The 24,351-nt window shown below is 50.7% G+C and overlaps 4 protein-coding genes across 4 annotated transcripts; 3 read left to right on the top strand and 1 right to left on the bottom strand.

The window, feature by feature from the left end:
* The first annotated feature begins 36 nt into the window (after positions 1 to 36).
* On the top strand, positions 37 to 3,015 carry ASPZODRAFT_96864 (hypothetical protein). The gene is made up of 2 exons (XM_022730540.1): positions 37 to 438; positions 547 to 3,015. The coding sequence occupies exons 1-2, from the start codon at positions 99 to 101 to the stop codon at positions 2,808 to 2,810; spliced, it is 2,604 nt and encodes an 867-aa protein (XP_022581086.1). The 5' UTR covers positions 37 to 98; the 3' UTR covers positions 2,811 to 3,015.
* Positions 3,016 to 3,275: 260 nt separating this feature from the next.
* On the bottom strand, positions 3,276 to 4,534 carry ASPZODRAFT_132645 (hypothetical protein). The gene is made up of 2 exons (XM_022723077.1): positions 4,019 to 4,534; positions 3,276 to 3,928 (listed from the first exon to the last, which is right to left on the bottom strand). Exons 1-2 carry the CDS (start codon positions 4,495 to 4,497, stop codon positions 3,616 to 3,618), a joined length of 792 nt encoding a protein of 263 aa, XP_022581087.1. The 5' UTR covers positions 4,498 to 4,534; the 3' UTR covers positions 3,276 to 3,615.
* A 318-nt stretch (positions 4,535 to 4,852) lies between these two features.
* Positions 4,853 to 6,479, top strand: ASPZODRAFT_16331 (hypothetical protein; the record flags this gene model as incomplete). Its single annotated transcript, XM_022726617.1, has 4 exons — positions 4,853 to 4,863; positions 5,464 to 5,575; positions 5,784 to 5,950; positions 6,020 to 6,479. 4 exons carry the CDS (start codon positions 4,853 to 4,855, stop codon positions 6,477 to 6,479), a joined length of 750 nt encoding a protein of 249 aa, XP_022581088.1.
* Positions 6,480 to 8,887: 2,408 nt separating this feature from the next.
* Positions 8,888 to 24,289, top strand: ASPZODRAFT_117155 (hypothetical protein). Its single transcript, XM_022721164.1, has 4 exons — positions 8,888 to 9,454; positions 9,521 to 12,835; positions 12,903 to 20,711; positions 20,784 to 24,289. Exons 1-4 carry the CDS (start codon positions 8,966 to 8,968, stop codon positions 24,198 to 24,200), a joined length of 15,030 nt encoding a protein of 5,009 aa, XP_022581089.1. The 5' UTR covers positions 8,888 to 8,965; the 3' UTR covers positions 24,201 to 24,289.
* Positions 24,290 to 24,351: the final 62 nt, after the last annotated feature.

A 24,351-nucleotide genomic window follows, 5' to 3' on the forward strand; every position in this document is an offset into this window, starting at 1 on the left:
ACCAGCTTCTGCTCTTTCATTACCATCAGAACCCGAGTTCTGCGGCCTGCGGCGTTTTTCTGGTCGACCAAAAAAACCGTCAACAAAAGACAGCAGCCATGTCGCGTTTCTTCTACGGTGGCAGCAGCGACAGCGAGTCGAGCTCTTCCGACGAGGAAGAACTCTACAGCGACCGCGAGGCGGAGGAACAGTCCGAGGAGGAATCCAGCGAGGAGGAGGAGGACCAGGACGAGGATGAGTCCTCGGACGAAGAGGAGGGAGGAGCGGGTAAAGCGAACCGTTTCTTGAAGGACATTTCGGACGAGGAGGAGAGCGAGGATGAGGACAAGGTGACGGTGGTGAAGAGTGCCAAGGACAAGCGGCTCGAGGAACTCGAGAGCACAATCCGGTTGATCGAGAATGCTGAGCGGATCGGTGACTGGGCTGTCATTTCGGCTGGTGAGTTTTTGATGGACATATCTTCTCCTGGTTGTATGAGAGGGGAAGGGGGAAAAAAAAAAAACAAAAAACAAAAAACAATGATGCGGGGACGCTGACAGAGTGCAGAATTCGACAAGTTGAACCGTCAGATCACCAAGATCGCACAGGCCGGTCCCACGCCCAAGGTGTACATTAAGGCGGTTGCCGATCTGGAGGATTTCGTGCTCGAGACCGTGACCAAGCAGAAGAGCTCTGGCAAGAAGATGAACGCGGGCAACGCCAAGGGCTTCAACGCGGTCAAGCAACGGATCAAGAAGAACAACAAGGATTACGCCGCTCAGATCGACAAGTACCGGAGCAACAAGGACGAGTACATGCAGAGCGATGAGGAGCCCGAGAAGCCCGTCGTCGCGCCGGCCTTCCGTCCTGCCCGGGTGGAGCGCGTCGAGGCCGCCGCCGCCGCTGCTGCTGCCCTCGCCGACGACGAAGGGTTCGCGACCGTCGGCCGTGGTGGAAAGACCCTGCAGTACACCCCCGAGAGCATCCTCAAGCACCTGCGTGTCATCGTTGAATCTCGCGGAAAGAAGAACACCGATCGGATGGAGCAGATCCGCACCATGGAGAAGCTGCTGGAGGTCGCCCAGACCCCGTACCAGCGCATCCGGGTCTACCTCACCCTCATCTCGACCCGCTTTGATCTCACGTCGACCTCGGCCGGCAACTACATGAGCCCCGACCAGTGGAAGCTGGCAGAGCAGGAGTTCACCACGCTACTCTCCGTGCTCGAGGAGAACCGCAACCACATCGTGGCCGAAGGCGCCGAAGAGTGGGAGGATGATGAGAAACAGCCCCAGGTCACCGCGGGCGAGACCTTGTATATCCCCGGTAGCATCGTCTCGTACGCCGAGCGCCTCGATGACGAGCTCACCCGCTCGCTGCAACACATCGACCCCCACACGGCCGAGTACATCGAACGGTTGAGCGACGAGCAGCAGCTCTACAACAACCTGGTCCGCGCTCAGCTGTACATGGAGGAGCTGAACAAGTCCGAGCCGTCCGGCCCCCGCCAGGACAGCGTCAACCGCGTCATCATGAGACGCCTGGAGCACATCTACTTCAAGCCGTCGCAAGTGGTGACGATCCTCGAAGAGGCCACATGGAAGGCCCTGCCCCCAACTGTGGACTCGGCCGTCACCCCGCGCAGCGCTACCGACGTGACCGACCTCGTCCAGACCCTCTGCAACTACCTCTTCCAACACAGCGATGGCATCATCCGCGCCCGTGCCATGCTTTGCCAGATCTACTTCCTCGCCCTGCACGACCAGTACTACCGCTCCCGTGACCTGATGCTCATGTCCCACCTGACGGAGAACATCGCCAACTTCGATGTCAGCACCCAGATCCTCTTCAACCGCGCGCTGGTGCAGATCGGCCTCTGCGCCTTCCGGGCCGGCCTCATCTACGAGGCTCAGAACACCCTGTCCGAAGTCTGCGGCAGCGGCCGTCAGAAGGAGCTGCTGGCCCAGGGTATCATCCTCCAGCGCTACTCGACCGTGTCGCCCGAACAGGAGCGCCTGGAGCGTCAGCGCCAGCTGCCCTTCCACATGCACATCAACCTCGAACTGCTCGAGTGCATCTACCTCACCTCAAGCATGTTCCTGGAAGTGCCTCTGATGGCCCAGACCTCCTCATCGCCTGAGATGAAGCGCCGCGTCATCTCCAAGACCTTCCGCCGCATGCTGGACTACAACGAGCGCCAGGTCTTCACGGGCCCCGCCGAGAACACCCGCGACGGCGTCATCATGAGCGCCAAGTTCCTCGCCGCCGGCGACTGGAAGAAGGCCGCCTCGATGCTCAACTCGATCAAGATCTGGGACCTCATGCCGCAGCCGGACAAGATCAAGGAGATGCTCTCCCAGCAGATCCAGGAGGAAGGCCTCCGCACCTACCTCTTCACCTATGCCCCCTTCTACGATACGCTCTCCATCGCCACCCTGGCGGACATGTTCGAGCTGCCGGCCAAGAAGATCGCCGCCATCGTCAGCCGGATGATCTCTCACGAAGAACTGGCCGCGGCGCTCGACCAGGTCAACGACGCCATCGTCTTCCGCAAGGGTGTCGAACTTTCCCGTCTGCAGTCCCAGATCATTACCCTTGCCGACAAGTCCATGTCGCTCCTCGAGGCCAACGAGAAGACCCTCGAGCAGCGCACGCAGGGTATGGCCAATGCCTTCCAGCGCGATCAGGGCGCCGGCGCCCGTGGCGGCCGTGGTGCCGGGCGCGGTGGCCAGGCACGCGGCGGACCCAGACTCCCCGGTGGCCAGCAAGGTCGCCGACCTGGTGGCCAGCAGTTCAGCGGTGGTGCGTTGGGTGGAGCTATCAAGGCATAAATTCTTTTGTAATGGGTGTTATTAACATTGTTCATTTTTTCTTCTCTCCACGGCTCTTTTTTCCCCCTTTGAAATGTATCGGAGTTTTCAGCTATCCACCACCCTTCCTCCTCCTCTCCCACCACCTCCTGCATTCCTCCAAAATCTGAACCACCGAAAAAAAAAAATTATTTAGGCCTTCAAAAAATGAAGCGGAGAAAGACAGGTCTTGGGCATGGATATCACTCAGATAAACCTTTTCCTTTATTACGTATCATGTTTCCAGCATTCTAGATGATGTTTTCTCATGTCTGAATGAAATGAATGGAGAAAATCTCATTATATTACTACCTGTAATAATTCTTTTTTTTTAAAAAAAAAAAGTATCATATTCTTCCTAGTTGGTTCTCTCCGTCTGGTGTAGGAACTATATATAAGCCTAGGGATTTAAGAGTTCAATTCTCTCATCAATGTAGGATATACTGGGTGATCAGTTGGTATTTATATAATTACTTCATTCATAGCTGACTAGGTATGGAGTAATACCTTTTCTAACCATATGTCCACTGGGCCCTTGGTCAAGTTAGATTCGACCTGAAGCGTCTTCCCTGTGGCGCTCTGTAGTGATGATATAATCCCGAATGGTTCGATTCCAGTTGATTGCTCCTTAAAGGTGACATGTCATCTTGTCAATGGTTGGAATCTTCCGGGTTGTGGTAATTTGGGGTGCATATATATATGAATATATATATATGTATATGCTGAAAGGCTAGAAGGTCTTTGCGGTCACAAATTCCAGAATGCTATGATGTTTACTTTCGGGATATCAAAAACTATCATCCAAGAGATTTGCAGGAGACCAATACTCCTTCTCTTCGGCCTGGGCGTCTACCCAGACAAGCCCGTCAGCGAGCAAATCGTCAATGACAGTCTGTGACCGAGCTTTCTCCCAGTTCAAGTTTAACTGCAGCATCGACACGCTGACATAACCCAAAATCTGGATGACTTCGAGCACTGTGGCTTGATCGGTATTGAGCTCCTTGGGGATTGACCGAATATATTGTTTCTGCCCGACGCGGACGATTGAAAACCCCGAGCCTAGCGGTTCCAACGACTTGACCGCACGAAGAATATCATCTCTAAAGAAAGTTCGGTGTTAGCTATTTTTCGAAGCATCGCAAATCACAGAAGAAATAGCACCAAAAAAAGAGATAGTTGTATGCGCATACTCGGTCACCTCCAACCCGCTTCCAATCGCCTTCCCTTTTCCAACCCGCTTGCGGCATTCCTCCACCCCAATTAGACCCCCATTCTCGCTGCGTGTCTCTCGACATAGCTCCACGACCCGGACGGCGACTTCGAAGTAGAAATCGTTCATGTCGCCGCCCAGTATCTGCGTCCAGAAATTCCCGCCGCCCTCGCCCAGGCCCCTCCGGCCATTCTTGCCCTTGATATTGCTTGCTGCGAGAGGATCTACGCCTATGGCATTGCACATGCGTGCAAATTCCGCCCGGAACGTCGGGTTGGACTTGATTGTCGAGCTGTGTTCCAACGCGAACGTGTGGAGTAAGGACTGGAATACGGCCAGTTGGGTCTGCAACGATGACAGATGCGTGGATCGTAAATTCGCGCCATGGCTCGCATATGACTGGGTAGCTTGATTCCGATTAGCAAATGCGCCGAGACCGACACCACGCCGAGTGGACATGATTGTTGAGCTTCGAAGTCGTTGTCGTTGTCGTCGTCGTTGCGGGGTTGCTCAAGCTCAAGATAGAGGACGATAAGGAAATATTGCAAGCCTGAGGCATCCAGCACGCCGGGCAGATGACATTTAAAGCCCTAATCACGGGACCTGTTCAGGGCTTGCCCGCTCGGCGACTTGGCTTGGCACTGGAAGCTCTGCGTACGAGCTAGTCCTTAAGAGGCTAGCGTTGCTGTCCCCGCCCACACAACCGAAATTGAATGACCTTTCGCGATGCCTTTTTTTTCTTCTTCCTCCGATCGTAATCCAGCAAAGACAACTTCGCCAAACCGCCGACTCGCGACTTCGACGGACCTTCGAAATGGCTGCTACGTATGCTTTCCCTTCTTCTATTGATGACTGATTTAGTGCCCGTGATTGTGAGGTTCAGATTATAGTCGTCCTTCTCGCTGGAGATGCTGAGAGCAGTCCTTGACTGCCTGGCACCAGCTCGATCTTTCCTGCGACCTCCGTTGTCGACCATAGCTCCCGTTCTGGAGATGCAAGTCTCATTGAAAGAATACAGGCTTGGTTTGGGGTCTGGGGTGTTGGGGCCGAAAGCTGAACTGCCTTCGCCCTGAAATTTATTGTTGTTCGCTATCGCTCCTCCTCTCTAGGGTGTTGCGAAGAGCATCAACACTAGTCTTCCTGAGCGTTATGCTTAGGGTATTGTCGGATGAGAATCTCAATGGTTACCATGATCAATGCCATGCCGAAGTGAGAACTGAAAAATTTTTTCACTTCGGGTAGGCGGTGATGCTGGGTGTCAAATGACATTACTACCATTTCTCACTGATTAAAAGAATTTCGTCGAGTTCTTTATTTTCACCAATTGCCTTCAGTTGAGAATGTGGCGCTATATGCTGCAATTCTTTACACTCGGCGAAATCATGTCTTGAGCAATCGGCGGACAGACTATACTGACCTTCACAGCACCGTTCCCACCCAGGAGCAGGTCCTCGTCCCCGAGACCCTCCTCAAGAAGCGCAAGAGCCAGGAGCAGGCTCGTGCCGCTCGCCGCTCTGAGATTGAGCAGCAGAAGAAGGTCAGTTGATATTCTCTTATGCATCCTTCATCACGACAGGATCATCATCTATGTGATGATAACAACCACATACGCGACTAGACCTTAGGTCGATGCTGTCGCTTACGTTAACCATCTTTCGGGGCTGATACGATGTTGATCCTGTCGGACGACTGTTGTGCTGTCTGAGTTATGCTTTTGAATCTCCACTAACTCGGATTCTGCATAGGCCAACAAGGAGAAGCGTGGCGTCATCTTCAAGCGCGCTGAGGCCTACGTCAAGGAGTACCGCGATGCTGAGCGTGAGAAGATCCGCCTGGCCCGCGTTGCCCGCCAGGAGGGTAACTTCTACGTTGCTGAGGAGCCCAAGCTGGTCTTCGTTGTCCGTATCAAGGGGTAAGTTTTGTCAAGCAGTTACACATTCAGTGCCAAGAGAAAGTCTATGATACTAACAGCTCCCAACAGTATCAACAAGATCGCCCCCAAGCCCCGCAAGATCTTGCAGCTTCTCCGTCTCCTCCAGATCAACAACGGTACCTTCGTCCGCCTGACCAAGGCTACCCAGGAGATGTTGACCATTGTCAACCCCTACATCGCCTACGGCTACCCCAACCTCAAGTCTGTCCGTGAGCTTATCTACAAGCGCGGTTACGGAAAGGTTGACAAGCAGCGTGTGCCCCTTACCGACAACCAGATCATCGAGGAGCACCTCGGCAAGTACGGCATTGTCTGCATGGAGGATCTGATCCACGAGATCTACACTGTTGGCCCCAACTTCAAGCAGGCCAACAACTTCCTCTGGCCCTTCAAGCTCTCCAACCCCACCGGTGGCTTCCGCACCCGCAAGTTCAAGCACTTCATCCAGGGTGGTGACACTGGTAACCGCGAGGAGAACATCAACGGCCTCATCAGACAGATGAACTAAGTCTTGTTCTCTCTGTACTCGTTGGGGTTGGCGTTCATCACGGGGCCTGCCTTTGCCAAAAAATTTTTCTATCTTACATGAAATGATATCACTGGGTTGTTTGTTTTGCATGGACTGTTTTTTTTTTAGCGATGTAATGGTCTAGGATTCCTAAAAAATATATCAAGAAGCTTCAGACAACCCATAAACCTGTTTAAATATGTATTCCGTACTTCATTTCCTCTTTCCTTCAGAGACCGCCGATCAGTCAAATAAATTCTCCTGACGCGTACTTTCGCAAGCCAGCCCTTGCATCCCAGGTGTCGTAGGCCACGCGGCGTATATATGTGCTGGATCAATCCTGGATCGCAGTGGACCTCTTGCCACAGTCGTCTATGCCTGGGAATGGAGTAACAACTACGGAGTGGTTTCTCTCAGGTCCTTGGTTTAACCTCCTATCATGTAAGGTACATTAGCTGCAGCCTCAAGGATCAAGGATGAATTGGATTACAGGCATATCACGGAGTTCATCCGCACCCCTGACGCCTCCACCTGTCATTCAAAAAAGAAAAGAGAAGAAAATTTCTTTTGCCATCCATATGCAGTTTGACGAAAAGGACAAGACACGAAGCCAGGGTATGAAGGATCAATCCTTCATTTCTCTGTCCATCCTCGCAAGCGGCTTCTCTACCCACCTATTGTTTGCGGTTTCCCATCTGCATCACGACTCGAGGACCATCGACTTACCAGGTTGCGCGATCTTCGTCTCCGAGAACGGAGTGGACTCTGTAGCTGCTAGTTAGCTGTAATATTAGGAGTGCCTGAACCTAAAGCCTTCTAGAGTTTTGCGGGTGTAGAATTCCGCTGACTACCACCTGGTGTTTGGCGATATGTTTATATGCGAAGTTCCTCCCCCATCCCCCTTGCAAAATGGAGAACGTCGAAATAGTGGACTTGATACTCGATATTCGTGGGTACCAGTGACAAAGCAGCCCTGCAAGGCTATCTGCTTGTAGTATAAGGAGTAACTCATAATCTCCCGAGTCGTACGAACCCCCACTGGAAAGCCATGAGGCTGCCAGGCCACAGACTTGCCAGGCAGAGTACTTCGTACAGTCACTTCCTCCACTCTTTGGAGGGACTTCTAATTCGGGTGATGCATGCATGAGGTCGCTAGCACCCTGGTCAATGCAGAAATCCTGGTGTGTGACGAGGACTCGAAGTCGACTTGGAACACGGTGGCAACCCGAGTACCGTGCATAATGCAGATGAAGAAGACGTTGAGGCAATTATCTCACAGCAGATAGCGCCAGGAAACCTGGAAACAACGGTCTCGACTCTTCACGAGTAGCGAGGAGTTTGTCTGAACACGGGATGTCTCTGATCAAAAGGACTGCAAAAGTACGCAGTATGAGCGCTAGACGAAGATCTACCGGGTGGATGACTCCGTTTTTCGTACTATTGTACAAAGAAGGCCCAAAGAGACTGACTAGTTAGTATCAAGGTAGTTATACATAGTTCTCTGTACTTCCGAAATGTGTGCTCCGTATTCCATATTGAATATCAAGCATGATTAACTTTTTTTGCTCTGACTAGACAACCATCATGCAACCGGTCCGAGTGATTGAATGGTGATCGACATGCAATGCTATACTTCCAATTTCGCAACCTCCCAAGACTGAGCGACAGCAGAGAGCATCAGGCGTCCCTGTATTTTGCAGTGTCTTCTTTTGTAAACGATGGGGGGAAGTGGACCCAACAGAAAATTTTCTTCCTCCCAAGAAAGATTCACCAGGAAGGTGACTCGAAGAAATGAGAGATCTGCATGATCGGATAGTCGCAAGCATGATGCATGGCCAGTCTCGATAGACTCCGAGTGCGTCTCGTGGATGGGTTTCTCCTTACATGAGTATCTTACGAGATGGGAACCCGTGTCCATCCATGCGCTCCACCTTCGAGTCTCTTTGTCCCCAATTGCCAATCGCCTACTCCCAGTGGTCTCTGTTGCTGGGATCGAATCCTGACAAGACCGAAAAGCCATGGCACAGCCAACGCGTAGCGCCTTCTGCAATATCTGGCCCAATGTGTCTGCCCTGTGTAACCAAGCCTAGGGGATCCGTGGCCTCTTCGCCGAGAAGATCGCGGCTGGTCCTATTGTTTGCACGTAGTTCTTATTCGGATCATCTCGGGATTCCCAGATTCAGCATGTACAACGTACTCACCGAGAATTGCCCGGTATAGACTCGACCGCCTCTCGATCTGCAGATGGTGACTCCTTTTGGGATCTTCAGCTTTGCAAGAGGCCTGCAGGATGTAGCGTTGGGCGTAAAATTGCTCGTGATATAGTAATAAAGTCTGGGCCCACGCCGGATGCTGGCATACTAATACTAAGGGTATGGGAGTCCTTCCATTAGCTCTAGCCCTCAATTGTTACACACGCTGTCACGCACCGATTATACCTAATATCCTATTTCAGGCACCCACGGTGATAACAGAAGTGCTTCACAATGGACTCCCCGGTTGCATGTTTCTTTCCCAATCTGACAGACGGCGTGCTATACTCTGGCCAAGAGCAAGCCGCCGAGGGCCTCGAGTCTTTACGCAGAAACCTGGATATTAGCTTCAAGTCATCTTTCAATGATGAAGAATCGTCAGAGACTCACGATTCTTCCCGCGAGGCATTCTTTGGTGCAGCGTGGGGACTGTTACTGGCAAGATACGTCGGGACAGAAGATGTGTCTTTTGTCGTCGCCCGCGCCAGCGCAGGCAACTGCACGATGACCACGTGCACCTGGACCGCGCTGGATTCTCAAACCCAACAACAACTGCTTCTCCAGGCACAAGAGACCCTTTCCAGCACGGTAGATCAGGGATCATGGTCAGAGTTTGGAGAATCGAAAGAGCTGCCGGTGCCGGACTTTGCCAATACAATGATTTTGTTGGAGGATGCGGATGTTGAAGGAGCTGGAGATGTGCTCAGCAGTGTGACAACGAAGGTAAGTTTTTCTGGATGAAGATTGATAAATAGTCTTTTACTTATGGGATCTATCTTCCTCTTTTAGAAAAACCTCCTGGTTCTTCACCTCGCGGTGACAGCGAATGGTATCTCGAAGGCCAACCTTGACTATCACTATTCGATGCTTTCCGATAATCAAGCGGCCAACGTTGCTACCACTTTGATGAAGATCCTTGACGGCTTGAAGAACGCCCCCCAGGTACCGATTAAGGACCTAGACTATATGAGCCAAGAACATCTGGAGCAGATATGGCGGATGAACAGCCATGTCCCGGAGGCTGCGACGGAGTGTTTCCATGACGTGGTCCAAAAACAATTCGCTATCAGACCAGAAGCAACGGCTGTCGATGCTTGGGATGCCAGACTCACGTATGGAGAGCTTGTGCCGTTGGCAACTCGTCTTGCAAGCCATCTTCAGAGTCGTGGGGTCTGCCCCGGTGTTGTCGTCCCTCTTTGCTTTGAGCCCTCTTCCTGGTCCGTCGTCGCAACTCTTGCCGTGTCGATGGCCGGAGGAGCGTTTGTCAATATCCCGCCGTCGTTGCCTCAGGGAAGAAAAGATATTATTTTGAGCGCCATCGACCCTCCAATCCTGCTTACCACTTCTGACTACGGACATCTTTGGGAGAACACCGGAATTAATTGGATTACAATAGAAGACAATCGAATAGCCGATTTGGAGGACTGCGACAGTCCACCCGAACCTCTCGCAAAACCTAGTGATATGTTCTACGTTGTTTTCACTAGCGGCTCGACTGGCACCCCGAAAGGATGCATCGTCGCTCATGATGGCTTTGGAACGGCCATCCTCAGAAACGGCCCGTTATGGAAGTTCACACCTGATCGCCGTATCTTTCAGATGGCCAGTCATGCATTTGATATGAGTACCTTGGAAATAGGACTCGCCCTGGCCTTTGGGGCTTGTGTATGCGTGCCGCGGTCCACGGAGATCCAAGAGAGCCTTCCTGAAGCCATGAACAAGTACAATGTCGACCTTTCTATCATGACGCCTGCCGTGGCGCGTATCTTTACACCAGAAGAAGTTCCAAGCATTCGAGTTCTCCTTGTTGGCGGCGAGGCATGGGCGCCCGAGATCATCGACACATGGGCGGAGAAGATTGATCTCATACAGATTTACGGACCTACCGAGTGCTCTGCTATTTCTTCATCTGCACCGGTGACTCGACTAGATTACGACGCACAGATGATCGGGTACCCCCAATCTGCGGCATTCTGGGTCGTAATGCCAGAGAACCGCAACCGGCTGGCTCCCATAGGATCACCAGGTGAACTGCTCATCTCTGGTCCTATTGTCGGATTGGGTTACTATAAAAACCCCGAGAAGACTGCTGAGGCCTTTATTGATGTCCCCGATTTCGTGAAAGACGATCCTGTGTTCGGTTCCACGCGCTTCTACAAGACCGGTGATCTCGTCCGGTGCAATTCGGACGGAGGCATCACCTTCTGTGGCAGAGTCGACAACCAAGTCAAGCTTAATGGCCAGCGGATCGAGCTGGAGGAAGTGGAATACAACATCAGCCTCTTCGACGGCCACCCTCTTTCAGTAGTCTTGGTGCCAAAGACTGGACACTGCCAGAGAAATCTGGTGGCAGTCATCGCTGCGAAATCAAAATCCCCTGGAGATCAACCCGGGGGCACCGAAATTGAACTCGTCAATGGTCATTCAGAGTTTCCGACTTTAAGCCTGATCCAGAGTTACTCGGAAGAACTCAGGGGTAAACTGCCGCGGTACATGGTCCCTACGGTGTGGGCGTTCATCGCGTCTATGCCCATAACAATTTCGGGGAAGGTTGACCGGGTGCGAGTTCGCAGGTGGCTCGAAGGCATAGACGAGGACACGGCTTTTTCCATCGTTGGAAGGACTAGAAAGCCAGTCGAAGACACTACCGAGAAAAGTGACCTCGAAGAGCGGATACAAGCCATATGGAGCGAAGTGCTCAAAGTACCGCAAGATGAAATTGGGTTACACCAGAGCTTCTTCTCTCTGGGTGGCGATTCCGTCCTGGCCCAGAAAGCTGCAGCAAAATGCCGCAAAGAAAATATCTTATCGAGTATGGTTCATATACTCTCATCTGAAGGCGTTTCTGAGGTGGCAGCGTTGGCGCACCGGGTGGAAATCGGTGATGGGCTCAAGAGCTCACCGACCTTGGGCTTCAACCTTTCAGATTTGCAGACGATGGTTGACAATGGCTACCAGCTGACAAAATTCGGTCTTTCCAATATCGTCGAGATCGACGATGTCTATCCGTGCAGCGCAGCGCAGGAGGGAATGCTTCTTGGCCAGATCAGACGACCGGGATCGTATCACCTTCGGTTTTTTTACCAAATCCACACCAAAAACGACGAATACCCTGATTTCGAGAGGTTCAGGGCCGCATGGACGGGTGTTGTTGCTCTACATCCAGGCCTTCGCACGGTTTTCGTGGATGATCTCCCCGGCGATGCGGTATATCACGCGATTGTCTTGAAAGCACCCCAAGCTGAGATGAACATGAAGGAGGTTCCACCAGATATGCCTCCATCGGAGGTTGTGGACTTATTCAGAGCCTCGAAAGTTCCATTCCGGCCACATCGCCCTCCCCATCGTTTAACTGCTTGTGTCTCCGCAGGCAAGCTCCGGTATTGCATGATAGAAATGTCACATGCAATTATCGATGGTGCTGGTATGGAAGCCCTGTTCAAGGACCTCGTGCGTGCCTACCATGAGGGTCCAGATATGCGTGAAGTACCACCGTATCGCAATTTTGTAGAGTATGAGATCCAGAAAGAAACGGAACAGAGCGCTCAGTACTGGTCGTCTGCCTTGGAGGGATGTTCTTCTTGTATTCTGTCATTCGGCACCACTCGAAAAGCAGATGTTTCTGCATCGTCCATTGGTTTGCGGAGAGATTTCGATTTTGACAGAAGCAAGGAGCTGCTAGATTTCTGTCTAGAGAGACGCCTAACTATTGCTTCTGCCGTCCGGGCTGCATGGTCGACAGTGCTTCGAACGTACACGGGCTCTAACGACGTATGCTTTGGCTATCTCTCTGCCGGACGACATATACCTGTCAAAGATATTGATGAAATGGTCGGCCCATGCTTCAGTATCCAGCCTTGCCGCGCACAGATTGAACCAGGTGCAAGTCTTGTCTCTATTGCGGAGCAAATCCAAGACAAGTATATGGAGGCTCTCCCGTACCAGCATTATCCGTTATCGAAACTCCAACGGCAGCTGTACCCCAATGGAGGCGGAACGATGTTCAACACTGCCGTTTCGATGGAGTGGATTCCCGGAAATGACTTATACTCTGGTTCTTCTTTCTCCCTGGAAGAAATGATTGGGCAAGAAGACCCTACTGAGGTAAGACGAGAAAATAATTTCCTCCTTCTATGGTCGCTAGAGTCCATCAACTGACGAAACGTTGTAGTTTGAAATTGCTATTTGTATCGAGATTGTGGATGGCCATATCAAGCTTGGCTTCCTGTACTGGCCGACTGTCACCGAGTTCGAATTGGAAAACATTGCGAGCGCTTTGACCGAGGCTCTTTATGGCTACCTCAAGCACCCTGACATGCCAGTCGATACGGTTTCACTGGTTTCTGAAAAGGAGGTCGCAAAAATGCAGGATACTTATCTGCACCAAGAGCTGCAGGAAACAAAAACGATTCTCACGTCCATTCGCCAACACAGTGAATTGTACCCAGATAGTCCAGGCCTGGTCTCGTGGGACGGCGAGTTTTCTTACGCCCAAATAGAAGAGATTACAACCAAGATTGCCCTGGACCTTATTAGGCGTGGCGTTCAACGGGGAGACAAAGTTGTGATCTGTATGTACAAGTCATGTTGGGCTATCATGATGCTCATGGCCATTCTCAAGTCTGGGGGTGTGTTGGTCGCTGCGACGCCATTCCAGCCGAAGGAAAGACTTGAGAAAGTCGTTTATCACTCCTCTCCAAAACTGGTAATTGTCGACCCGCAGCATATTGAGTTATTCCAAGATATGCATGATAGCGTTATTTCGTTCGAAATGAGTGAGATGGAGTCATTACCGCCGCAGGAAGGCGAAATACCGACGATTGAAGACACCGACGTTGCCACGATAATATACACTTCAGGCAGTACCGGTGAGCCGAAAGGTATGATGATAGATCATGGCGCATTGGCGACGTCCATCCTCCTCGGCCACGGGAACATTGTGGGTTTCTCAAGAGACACGCGTGCACTGCAGTTCTCCTCTTTCACATTCGACTTCAGCTACGCCGAGATTTTCACTACTCTTGCGTTTGGTGGCTGTATCTGTGTACCATCCGAGGAAGAAAAGTCTTCTAATCTCGCCGGCTGTATCAACCGAATGCAGGCAAATTTGGCTTTCCTCACGCCATCGGTGGCCCGGACGATCCAACCTGAAGATGTGCCATGCCTAAAGACTCTTCTCCTCGGTGGTGAAGCCATGTCGGTGCAAACTTTACAGACATGGGCAAGCTCAGTTGCGCTCTTTAACGGGTACGGGCCTGCAGAAGCAACGGTCCTGATCTCTGTGCGCGGGCCTATGACACCTGATGATGATCAAATGAACGTTGGTCATCCAGTCAAGGGTTCTAGGGTATGGCTTACTGAAGTAGCGGATGACAGACGCCTAGCCCCTCGAGGTTGCATTGGGCAGGTCATGATTGAATCTCGACAACTTGCACAGGGGTATTTGAACGCCGAGGAAGCTACAAAGGCGGCTTTCATCCCGAGTCCATCATGGTTGGCTGGTAGTTCTTCTACAACGATATATAAGACAGGCGATTTGGCTCGTTACGAGGAAGACGGTACCCTGCGTTTTATCGGACGTCAAGATACTCAGACCAAGTTGCGTGACCAACGTCTTGAACTGGGTGCCGTGGAATTTCACCTATTGGAATGCATCCCGGCAACTAGCATAGTTGCGGACGTTATAATCCCGGCTGGCGAACAAAACACTGAAAAGGCAATCCTCGCAGCATTTGTCTACGGGCTGGAGGGTACTGAGACTTCAACAGGAAATGAGGAAACGCCCTCGGCTTGTCCTTTCGAACTGTCCACGGATGTCAAACAACAGCTCACAAAGCGACTGCCTACTTATATGATCCCCCTCGTCTTCTTCACTATTGACCGCTTGCCACTCAACATGTCTGGAAAGGCGGATCGGAAGCGTCTTCGGGAGATTGGTGCTACATTCACTCTCAAACAACTTGCGGAGACTCGCAATGGGCAGACAAAGAAAGCTCTGACTGCAGCGAATCCTACAGAGGAGAGCATTTTGAAGCTCTGGAGTCAAACATTGAACATCGAAGCGAAACACATAAGCCTGGATGATAACTTTGCGCATCTGGGTGGTGATTCTATTGCTGCCATGAAGCTCGCTGCAGCAGCCCGACGCAATGGCATGACTCTCTCTGTCGCGGACATTTTTCAACAGCCTACGATAAGGAAGCAAGCCTCGGTTGTCTTGTCCAAGATGCAAAATACCCAAACCAACGGATCTATAGCGGTCACCAACGGCTACAATAACTGGAGCTCCCGAGAAATAATCATTCAAGCGGCTGTGAGTCAATGCCGGATATCACGGGATTTAATTGATGATATCTATCCATGCACTGCACTCCAAGAAGGAATGATGGCCCATACCGTGAAGAAAGCCACTGCGTACACGCGTGTATTCACCTATTCGCTTCCTGCCAGTGTCGACCTCGATCGATTCCGCGACGCCTGGGAGCAAGTGGCGCAAGCACATCCTGCTCTGCGTACTCGCATTGTGCACGTGAAAGATCATGGTAGCTTCCAGGTTGTTGTCAAGGAGAAACTGAACTGGGAAGTGTTCGAAGCAACCCAGTCGGCAGAGGTCCCTGACCTAACGTCCAGTATGGGATTAGGAACGCCATTGGCACGTTTTGCATTCTTCCACTCGCTGGCCGAAGGCTCAGAGACGCAGTTTCACCTTTCTTTGCACCATGCTCTGTACGACGGTTGGTCAGTGCCACTGCTCTTGGATGAAGCTGAGGAAGCCTACCAAGGAAAGTCACTACAATCACATCCGGTCAAACCCTTCATCTCCCATCTGGTAGATCAAAGAAGTTCTGCCGAGGAGTTCTGGAAGAAACAACTTGCGGATGTCGAACCTCAAGCATTTCCACACTTACCATCTGTTGGTTACGACCCATCTCCAAAATCAGGTCTCAGCCGAACCTTTACCATTCCAAGCGGCGGCATAACCAACTTCACGCTCTCGACCAAGTTGAGGTTCGCCTGGGCCCTGACAGTCTCGCAGTACACCAACACGAAAGATATCATTTTCGGCATGATATCAACTGGAAGAGGTATCCAAGTCATGGGAGTTGAGGAGCTAGTTGCCTGCACCATTGCAACATTTCCAGCCCTTGTTGTCATTGACCAAACACAGACGGTCACGGAGGCGCTGAGGGCTACCGAAAACCGCTCAATCGACACCATTCCACACGAACACTTGGGATTGCAAAATATCAGTCGTTTGGGCCAGGCCTTTGAAACAGCTTGCCGATTCCAATCCTTGTTCGTAGTCCATCCACACAAGAAAGAGTCGACGTCGACATTGTTCATTGAAGAGCACGACCCGTCGACGATCGAACCGATTGACTCGTACGCTCTCATTCTGGGATGCCAGATGCTCACGGGTGCCGTGCAGGTTGACGCTACGTTTGATCGCAACGTAATCGACGAGCTCAAAATGGAGCGCATTCTTTGCCAATTTGAGCATAACCTCAGATTGATCTATTCAGAGCCCGACATGACTGTTTCAAGCATCGAAACTCTCACTGTCGCAGACTGGCACCAAATTGAAGGCTGGAACAATCGGGAGCCTTATCCGAGCGAGATGGATACCTGCGTCAATGACCTGCTTCACCAAAAATGCCTCAGTCAGCCCGACGCGCCTGCAATTTGCTCCTGGGATGGTGATTTGACGTACAAAGAATTGGACGACTTATCTTCCCAGCTTGCCCTTCATCTTCAGAATTCTGGGGTGGGACCGGAGACATTCGTACCCTTGCTTTTTGGGAAGTCTCGCTGGGCTGTAGTTGCGCAGCTCGCAGTCGTCAAAGCAGGAGGTGCCCTGGCTCCCTTGGATATTGCACATCCATTGGAACGGCTTCAGAAGATTTGCAGAGACATCAAAGCATCCATGGTTCTCGTTGCAGAAGACCAGTTGGAGACTGCTGGACTTTTAGCTCTTCCACCGACGACAGTCAATCACGATCTGTTCGTGAGCGGGTTACCAGATCTCGATCAGGAGTTAAAATCCACCGTCAGCCCGTCCAATGCGCTTTTCGCTATATTCACATCTGGCTCCACAGGGACTCCCAAGGGTGTCGTCATAGAACACCAGTCGTACTATGTCAGCGCACTTGCTCAGATCCAAGGATTCAAACTCGACCAGAACTCGAGAGTTTTGCAGTTCGCTGGATATGGGTTCGATGCTAGTGTTATGGAGCATTTGACCACCCTCGTTGCCGGTGGATGCATTTGCATTCCATCTGACCACGACAGACTGAATCAGCTTGTAGATGTGTCGAACCGCCTTGAGATCACGCATGCCTATCTCACTCCATCAGTTGCAAGAAGTATCAATCCGAAGGAGCTGAATACCCTGAAACGGCTGGTCCTGATTGGCGAACCTGTCACAGAAAGTGATGTTGAGCTTTGGTCACCCTTCCTTGACTTGATCAATGGGTACGGCCCTTCCGAATGCTCCATCATATCTACAATCCAAGAATGCCTCAGCACCGAAAAATCACCTTCCAATATCGGACAAGCTGCTGGCGGTGTGTGCTGGATCGTTGACCCCAATGATATTGAGCGATTGTTACCGATTGGTGCCATTGGTGAGCTGATCATCGAAGGCATTATCGTTGGACGAGGATATCTGAATGGGGCAAAAGCCAATGCTGCATCTTTCATAACCCAAAGCCCCGAGTGGCTCAAACGACTTAGAGGTGCTGATTCCTGCCGAGTCTACAAAACCGGAGATCTCGTCCGGTATACCGCAGATGGCTCGTTTGAGTATATCGGGCGAAAGGATACCATGGTCAAGCTTCGTGGCCAGCGTATTGATTTACTGGAAATCGAGCATCACCTCCGCCTTTGTTTCGAGACCATGAGCTTTGTTATTGCGGAGGTAGTTATGCCTCAGGACGGTCTTTCACCAATGTTAGTTGCCTTTCTCGGATCTCATTCATCAGGAGAGATCAACCGCGACCAAAGCCTGTTCCTCCCTCCGATGGAGCAATCGCCGTCCGAGATCCAGCAAGTGAAGAAACAACTTCGAGATCATCTACCTGCATATATGGTCCCGGAGGTTTTCATACCATTGAGAGATGTCCCTCTACTTAAGGTTTCTGGAAAGGTTGACAGACAGTCGCTGAAGAAACAAGTCACTTCGATGTCTCGAGAATGGTTGAAAAGCTACAGCTTCGCTGATGCACCGAAAGTCGCACCTTCAACCGAGAAGGAGAAAATGTTACGACAGACCTGGGCCCGCATTCTTAACATTCCATCCGACGACATCAGTATCCACGACAATTTCTTCCATATCGGCGGTGATTCAATCTCGGGGATGCAGCTCTCGATGAGATGCAGTACCCTTGGCCTTCCTGTTAGTGTCGCAGACCTGTTCCGGTACAAGACGATTGCAAATCTTGCGGCACACCTGGAGACTACAAAGCTACCACTCGTCAACGCCTTTGCACATCACGAGGAGAGGGCTCAAGCAACTGAATGGTATGAACTTTCTCCAATTCAGAGAAAATTTTTTGAAGTTTTACCCGACGGACTCAATCACTTCAACCAAAGCTTCTTTCTGCGGCTCACAAGACATGTTCACGACCCAGACGTTGCTCGAGCAATTGAAGCAATAGTGATTCAACACCCAATGTTACGCACTCGGTACAGAAAAGAACCTGATAATCAGTGGAAGCAGGCAGCAACAGGGAACATATCTGATTGCTATCGTTACAAAACTCACCAGATCAATGCAAAGGAGGACATCGCGGCTTTTGCTATTGACTCACAGACTGTCTTAGATTTTCAGGACGGTCCCATCTTCGCCGTTGATCTTTTCATTCTACCGAATGGGGAACAATATATCTTCCTTGTTGCACACCATCTCGTCATTGACCTGGTTTCATGGAGAATCATCTTGGAAGATGTCGAAGAGTTCCTGGTCTACAAAAACATCACTCGGATCCCCTCGATGTCTTTCCAAACCTGGTGCCACCTCCAACTCGAATATGGCTCTCAAATACTTACTCCAGAAAAGGCTTATCCTGGATATAGCCAGTCACAAGAAGTTGTGTGCGAGGATTTCTGGGAACTGAATGGCAAACAAACCACGTTCGAGGACTCGGAGATGTTCGATTTCAGCCTCGATCAGCAGACTACCAAAAATCTTCTGGCAGAGGCAAACATCGCTCTACGCACTCAGCCAGTTGAGATCATGCAAGCAATACTCCTCTACTCCTTTGTTCAGGCATTCCCCGACCGACCTGCCCCCGTCATCTGGACTGAAGGCCATGGAAGAGAACCGTGGGACCCATCCATCGATTTGACGAGTACGGTGGGATGGTTTACCACTATATGGCCGACTATAGTCCAACTTTCTGCTTCAGATGACGTTGTCGAAGCAGTCAGGCGTACTAAAGATGGGCGCCATCAGCTTCCATCCAACGGCTGGGCATATTTTGCATCACGATACCTTAATGCCGACGGTCAGAAGGCATTCAAGGAGCAAGAGCCTCCTGAAATCATTTTCAACTACCTTGGGCGCTACCAGCAACTTGAACGAGCCGAGAGTTTGATGCAGTTGGAAAAGCTTGATGAAAGCGTCTCTGATGTTGCTGTCAATGCCCCGCGCTTCGGATTGGTGGACGTGTCAGCTGTTGTCTTGGAGGATCGGTTGACATTCAATTTTGTTGTCAATCGGAATATGAAATACCAGACTCAGATTCGACAATGGATTGAGGGATGCGAGGCTCTACTTCAAACAGCAGTTCAGAAATTGACATCCTTGCAGCCCAGCTTGACCCTTGCGGACATTCCTCTACTGTCCCTGGGTTATGATCAATTGGATGAGTTTTTGAACATTCATTTGCCCAAGGCAGGACTTTCTGCAAATGCTATCGAAGATATCTATCCGTGTTCGCCAGTGCAGACAGGCATTCTACTCAGCCAGCTCAAGGACTCGCGGACTTACCAATCCCGCGTCGTGTGGAGAGCGTATTCTCCTAGTTCAATTGATGTTGATCGACTTCGGGATGCATGGAAACAACTTGTCAACCGTCACACTGCCCTTAGGACTATCTTCCTGGGAGTTTCAGGGAGAAATTACATCGACCAAGTTGTACTGAAGAGCGAAGCCGAACTCGCTCAACTAGGTATTGAATATGGTTCAATTTCTCAGCCTACGACAGACGTGAGACTGCAATCTCCTCACAAGTTCCTGGTATCTCAAACACAGACAGGCGATGTTATCTGCGAGTTTTCATTCAACCATGCTTTGATGGATGCGATCTCGCTGGACAATATCACGCAGGAGCTCGGATTGGCATATGACGGAGAACTGCCTAGTCTCCAAGGTCCGCCGTATCGAGACTACGTCGCATACCTTCAAGAACTTGACACCCAGTCCGCGCACGAATTTTGGCAAGGCTATCTGTCCGACACCGAACCTTGCTATCTTCGGAGTTTGGATCGGATTCTTGCCTCTGGCGATGAAAAGAGGGTCGAATCGATTCTAATCAGTTTGGACGTAGTCAGTGAGATCCAGGAGTTTTGCAAACTGCACACCTTGACTCCTACCAACGTCATGCATGTTGTTTGGGCACTGGTACTCCAGGGCTATACCTCCATGAGCACAGTATCCTTTGGCTATGTTACATTTGGTCGCGATATACCCATGAAGGATGCTCAAGACGCGGTTGGACTCTTTATCAACGCCCTCGCTCGTCGAATCCATCTGCAGGGAGACTCGTCTGTTCTGTCCGTGATGAAGAATGCCCAAGAGGAACTGATGAACAGTTTAGCACATCAGCATTATTCATTGGCGAATGTTCTTCACGCCAAGGGCCTATCTGGAAGAGCACTTTTCAACACTGGGATATCCATACAGGATCTCATGGGGTCTGAATCGATAGGTCAACCAACTGTGGGTTTCGAACAAGTAGAAGGAGAAGACCCGACTGAAGTAAGTGTCTCAAAGCATCAATTTATCCTGTTCCCAAAGCCCTGGTCAAATAAAAGCTAACCAGTTATCCAGTACGATCTCAGCATCAATATTGGCATAAGTAAAGAGAATTTGGATGTTGCGTTCAATTACTGGACGTCTTTCTTGACGAAGGAGCAGGCTGCTTGCATTGCACAAACTTTCCAACACGTTCTAAGTCAAGTTTTGGAACAACCCTCAAGAAGAATCGACGAAATCGAGGTCATCAGCAGGGAAGATAAAGTACAGATTAACAAATGGAACCAAGATATCCCTGAATCTGTTGACAACTGCGTGCACAATTTGATCCAGGAGTTCGGCGTCACACAGCCAGATGCGCCGGCGGTATGTGCATGGGATGGGGACTTCACCTACAAGGAGCTTAACGACCTAGCGTCTACGGTATCAAGGCACATTTTCAAACTCGGAGCCTGCACTGATATTGTGGTCCCAATCTGCTTTGAAAAGTCTCGATGGGTGGCGGTATCTGTACTTGCTGTGCTCAAAGCAGGAGCTGCTTTCGTGCTCCTGGATCCGACGCACCCCCTGCATCGTCTTCAAGAAATCTGCCGAGATGTTGGTGCACAGCTTGTGATTTCTTCCCAGCAAAATAAAGACATGGCAGCAGAGCTTGCTGAGAAGGTGGTTGAGGTCTCAGACGAGGTGTTTGAATGGCCTGAGGATGACAGCCCTCCCTTGATACCAGCAGCGGAACCCAGCAATGCAGCATACGCTGTATTCACGTCAGGCTCTACTGGAAAGCCGAAGGGGGTTATGATTGAACATCGGTCTTTATGTGCGGTCATCTATGCGAACAAAGGGCCCATGGGATTAGATTCTAGCTCTCGGTTCTTTCATTTCGCCTCCTACGCTTTCGACGTCAGTGTGCTTGAAATTATGTTTACGATTACCCTTGGGGGCTGTCTTTGCGTACCGACAGACGCTGAACGGAAAGACAATCTTGCTGCGGCTGTTACAAGGCTCAAGGCGAACATCTTGGATGTGACCCCAACCGTTGCTAGAACTCTGGATCCAGAGACCGTCAAAGGTATAGACATGTTGGTCCTAGGTGGCGAAGCCGTTTCATCAAGTGACTTCGAGACATGGCATGATAAGACCAAATTGGTCGTTGCATACGGCCCTGCGGAGTGCACCATCGCAGCGTTTGCCACCACCCCACGCACCATGTTTGACGACCCTCGAAACTTGGGCAACACGACAGGATGCATCGCATGGATTGTCAGCCCCGAGGACCATACGAAGCTCATGCCAATTGGAGCAATTGGTGAACTTGCCATCGAAGGTCCAACTGTCGGTCGTGGATATATCAACAACCCTGTCAAGACAGAGGAAGTCTTTGTCAATTTTCCGTCTTGGTTAGCAACGCTTCGCAACGGCCAACAGGGCAAGTTATATAAGACCGGCGACTTGGTGAGTTACGCGCAAGACGGCACCATCCGCTTCTGGGGAAGAAAGGATACACAAATAAAGCTCCGTGGGCAACGAATCGAAACTGGAGAAGTGGAATACCATGTGAAACAGGCATTTCCAGATGTTGAAGAGGCTTTTGTGGATCTCGTCACTCCCGCCGACAAAGACAAATCGCCTTACCTTGTGGCCTGTGTCCTGCAGCACAAACATGAGGGCCATCCCCAGAGCGCCCAAGATGGTGAAAGCATATTCGAAGCGCCGTCTGACCAGTTCAATTCCGATGTGAAGCAAGCCGAGCCCAAACTTCACGGCGTACTGCCAGGCTATATGGTGCCTACCGTGTTCCTACCTCTTTCCTTCATGCCGATGACCAAGTCATTCAAAGTCGACCGCAATCTGTTGCGCCGTCAACTTGCAGCCCTTTCCTGGGAAGATATCAGATCCTACACCACTGCATACGTTGACAGGCGTGAGCCAAAGACTGCCAACGAAAAGGCTCTCTTCGATTTGATCTCTGGGATCTTAAATCTACCTCCAGACTCGATGTGGCTCGATGACGACTTCTTCCGCTTAGGAGGGGATTCCGTCGTTGCCATGCGGCTAGTTGATTCGGCTCGACAAAAAGGCTTCGAACTTTCTGTATACAACATTTTCAAGCATCCAAAATTGTCAAACCTGGCCCTCAAAATGACTCGGATCACTGGAAACGACAAGATCAGTATCGAAGCCCCCCGTTCATGCTCCTTGTTACCACAGTTCAGAGAAGCCTCTCCAAGGTATCCTTTCGACCTTGACGACATAGTTGACGTCCTTCCTACAACCCAGATTCAACGGTTCTACGTCCAAAAGGCGCAATATACATACTGCACTATCGACATCCCAGGCTCTATTGATGTTGACCGACTTCAAAAGGCTCTCCGAGCACTGTTGGAGAAACACAGCGCTTTGAGGACCGTCTTCGTCCCGTTCCAGGAAAGCCTGGTACAGGTAATCCTGCGTCAAATCAACCTTGACCTGGAACAGTTGCATACTGAAGATGGGATACCAGCTTTTGTGGAGGCGATGTGTCGCCAGGACTCAGTTGTGCCTGTCCCCTACGGTACACCGTATTTCGAGGCCAAGCTAGTTTCTCAAAATGAGTCTCTCCACACCTTGGTTATCCGACTCTCTCATGCCCAGTACGATGGAGTATCTATGCCTACGTTCTTTACAGACTTGGCCACATCCTATGGAGGCGACTCGCTGGTCTCTTCCCCTGTGTTTGCTGATTTTGTCATTCAACGTGCAGAGCTGAATTCGCGGCCAGAGACGTCTCAATTCTGGGAGAACCTTTTGGCTGGCTCCTCTATGACATACCTTGAGTCTGATGTCAGCAACAGGACCAACGGTGTCAACAGTACCGCCGGTGAAAAGGTCATGAATCGAGTTGAAGTCTTCCGTACCATATCTATGGACAGCCTTCCCGAAGGAATCACACTTGCAACTGTCTTGAAGACTGCCTGGTCATTGGTCCTCCGAAAGAGAGCGCAAGCAAATGACCTTGTATTTGGCCAGGTGAACAATGGCCGCAGCATGTCATTGAATGGAATCGAAAACGTCGTCGGGCCATGCACTACCTTCGTTCCTGTCCGGGTGACTCTTGAACCCGAATGGAAGGTTCAGGACCTCTTTAACCACCTGCAAGACCAACATGTGCAAAGCTTAGCCTTCGAGACCATGGATCTAGACGATATCGTTCATCACAGCACTGAATGGCCTACAGGTACCCGGTTTGGGACAGTTGTCCAGTGCCAGAATATCTCTGTTGACAATGACTACCTCCTCGACGGAATCCAATGCAGCACCCGAGCAGTCGGGTATAACCATGCACCTGAGAGTCTGTTCGTCCTTGGTGTTCCTCAAGGGTCTGAACTGAAGGTTTATATTGTTGGTAATGACGAGATGATCGATGAAGGTTCCGGAGAGATTTTGTTAGAGGAGGTTTGCCAAATGATTGGAGATGTCTTGATTGATTCTGAGAGATTGGTGATGGACCTTTGAGGTTTTGGATAAAGGGTTTTGTACCTTAACCTTCATATATAAAATGCATACTCATAAGACTTATACTAACAATGACTGCTCTTGAGGGCCTAATAACTTTTTTAAGGTAAACATTGTATTTTTCCATCATACTTCTACTTGGACAACTCTT

The sequence above is a fragment of the Penicilliopsis zonata genome, assembly GCF_001890105.1.
Source record: "Penicilliopsis zonata CBS 506.65 unplaced genomic scaffold ASPZOscaffold_7, whole genome shotgun sequence".
Lineage (NCBI taxonomy): Eukaryota > Fungi > Ascomycota > Eurotiomycetes > Eurotiales > Aspergillaceae > Penicilliopsis > Penicilliopsis zonata.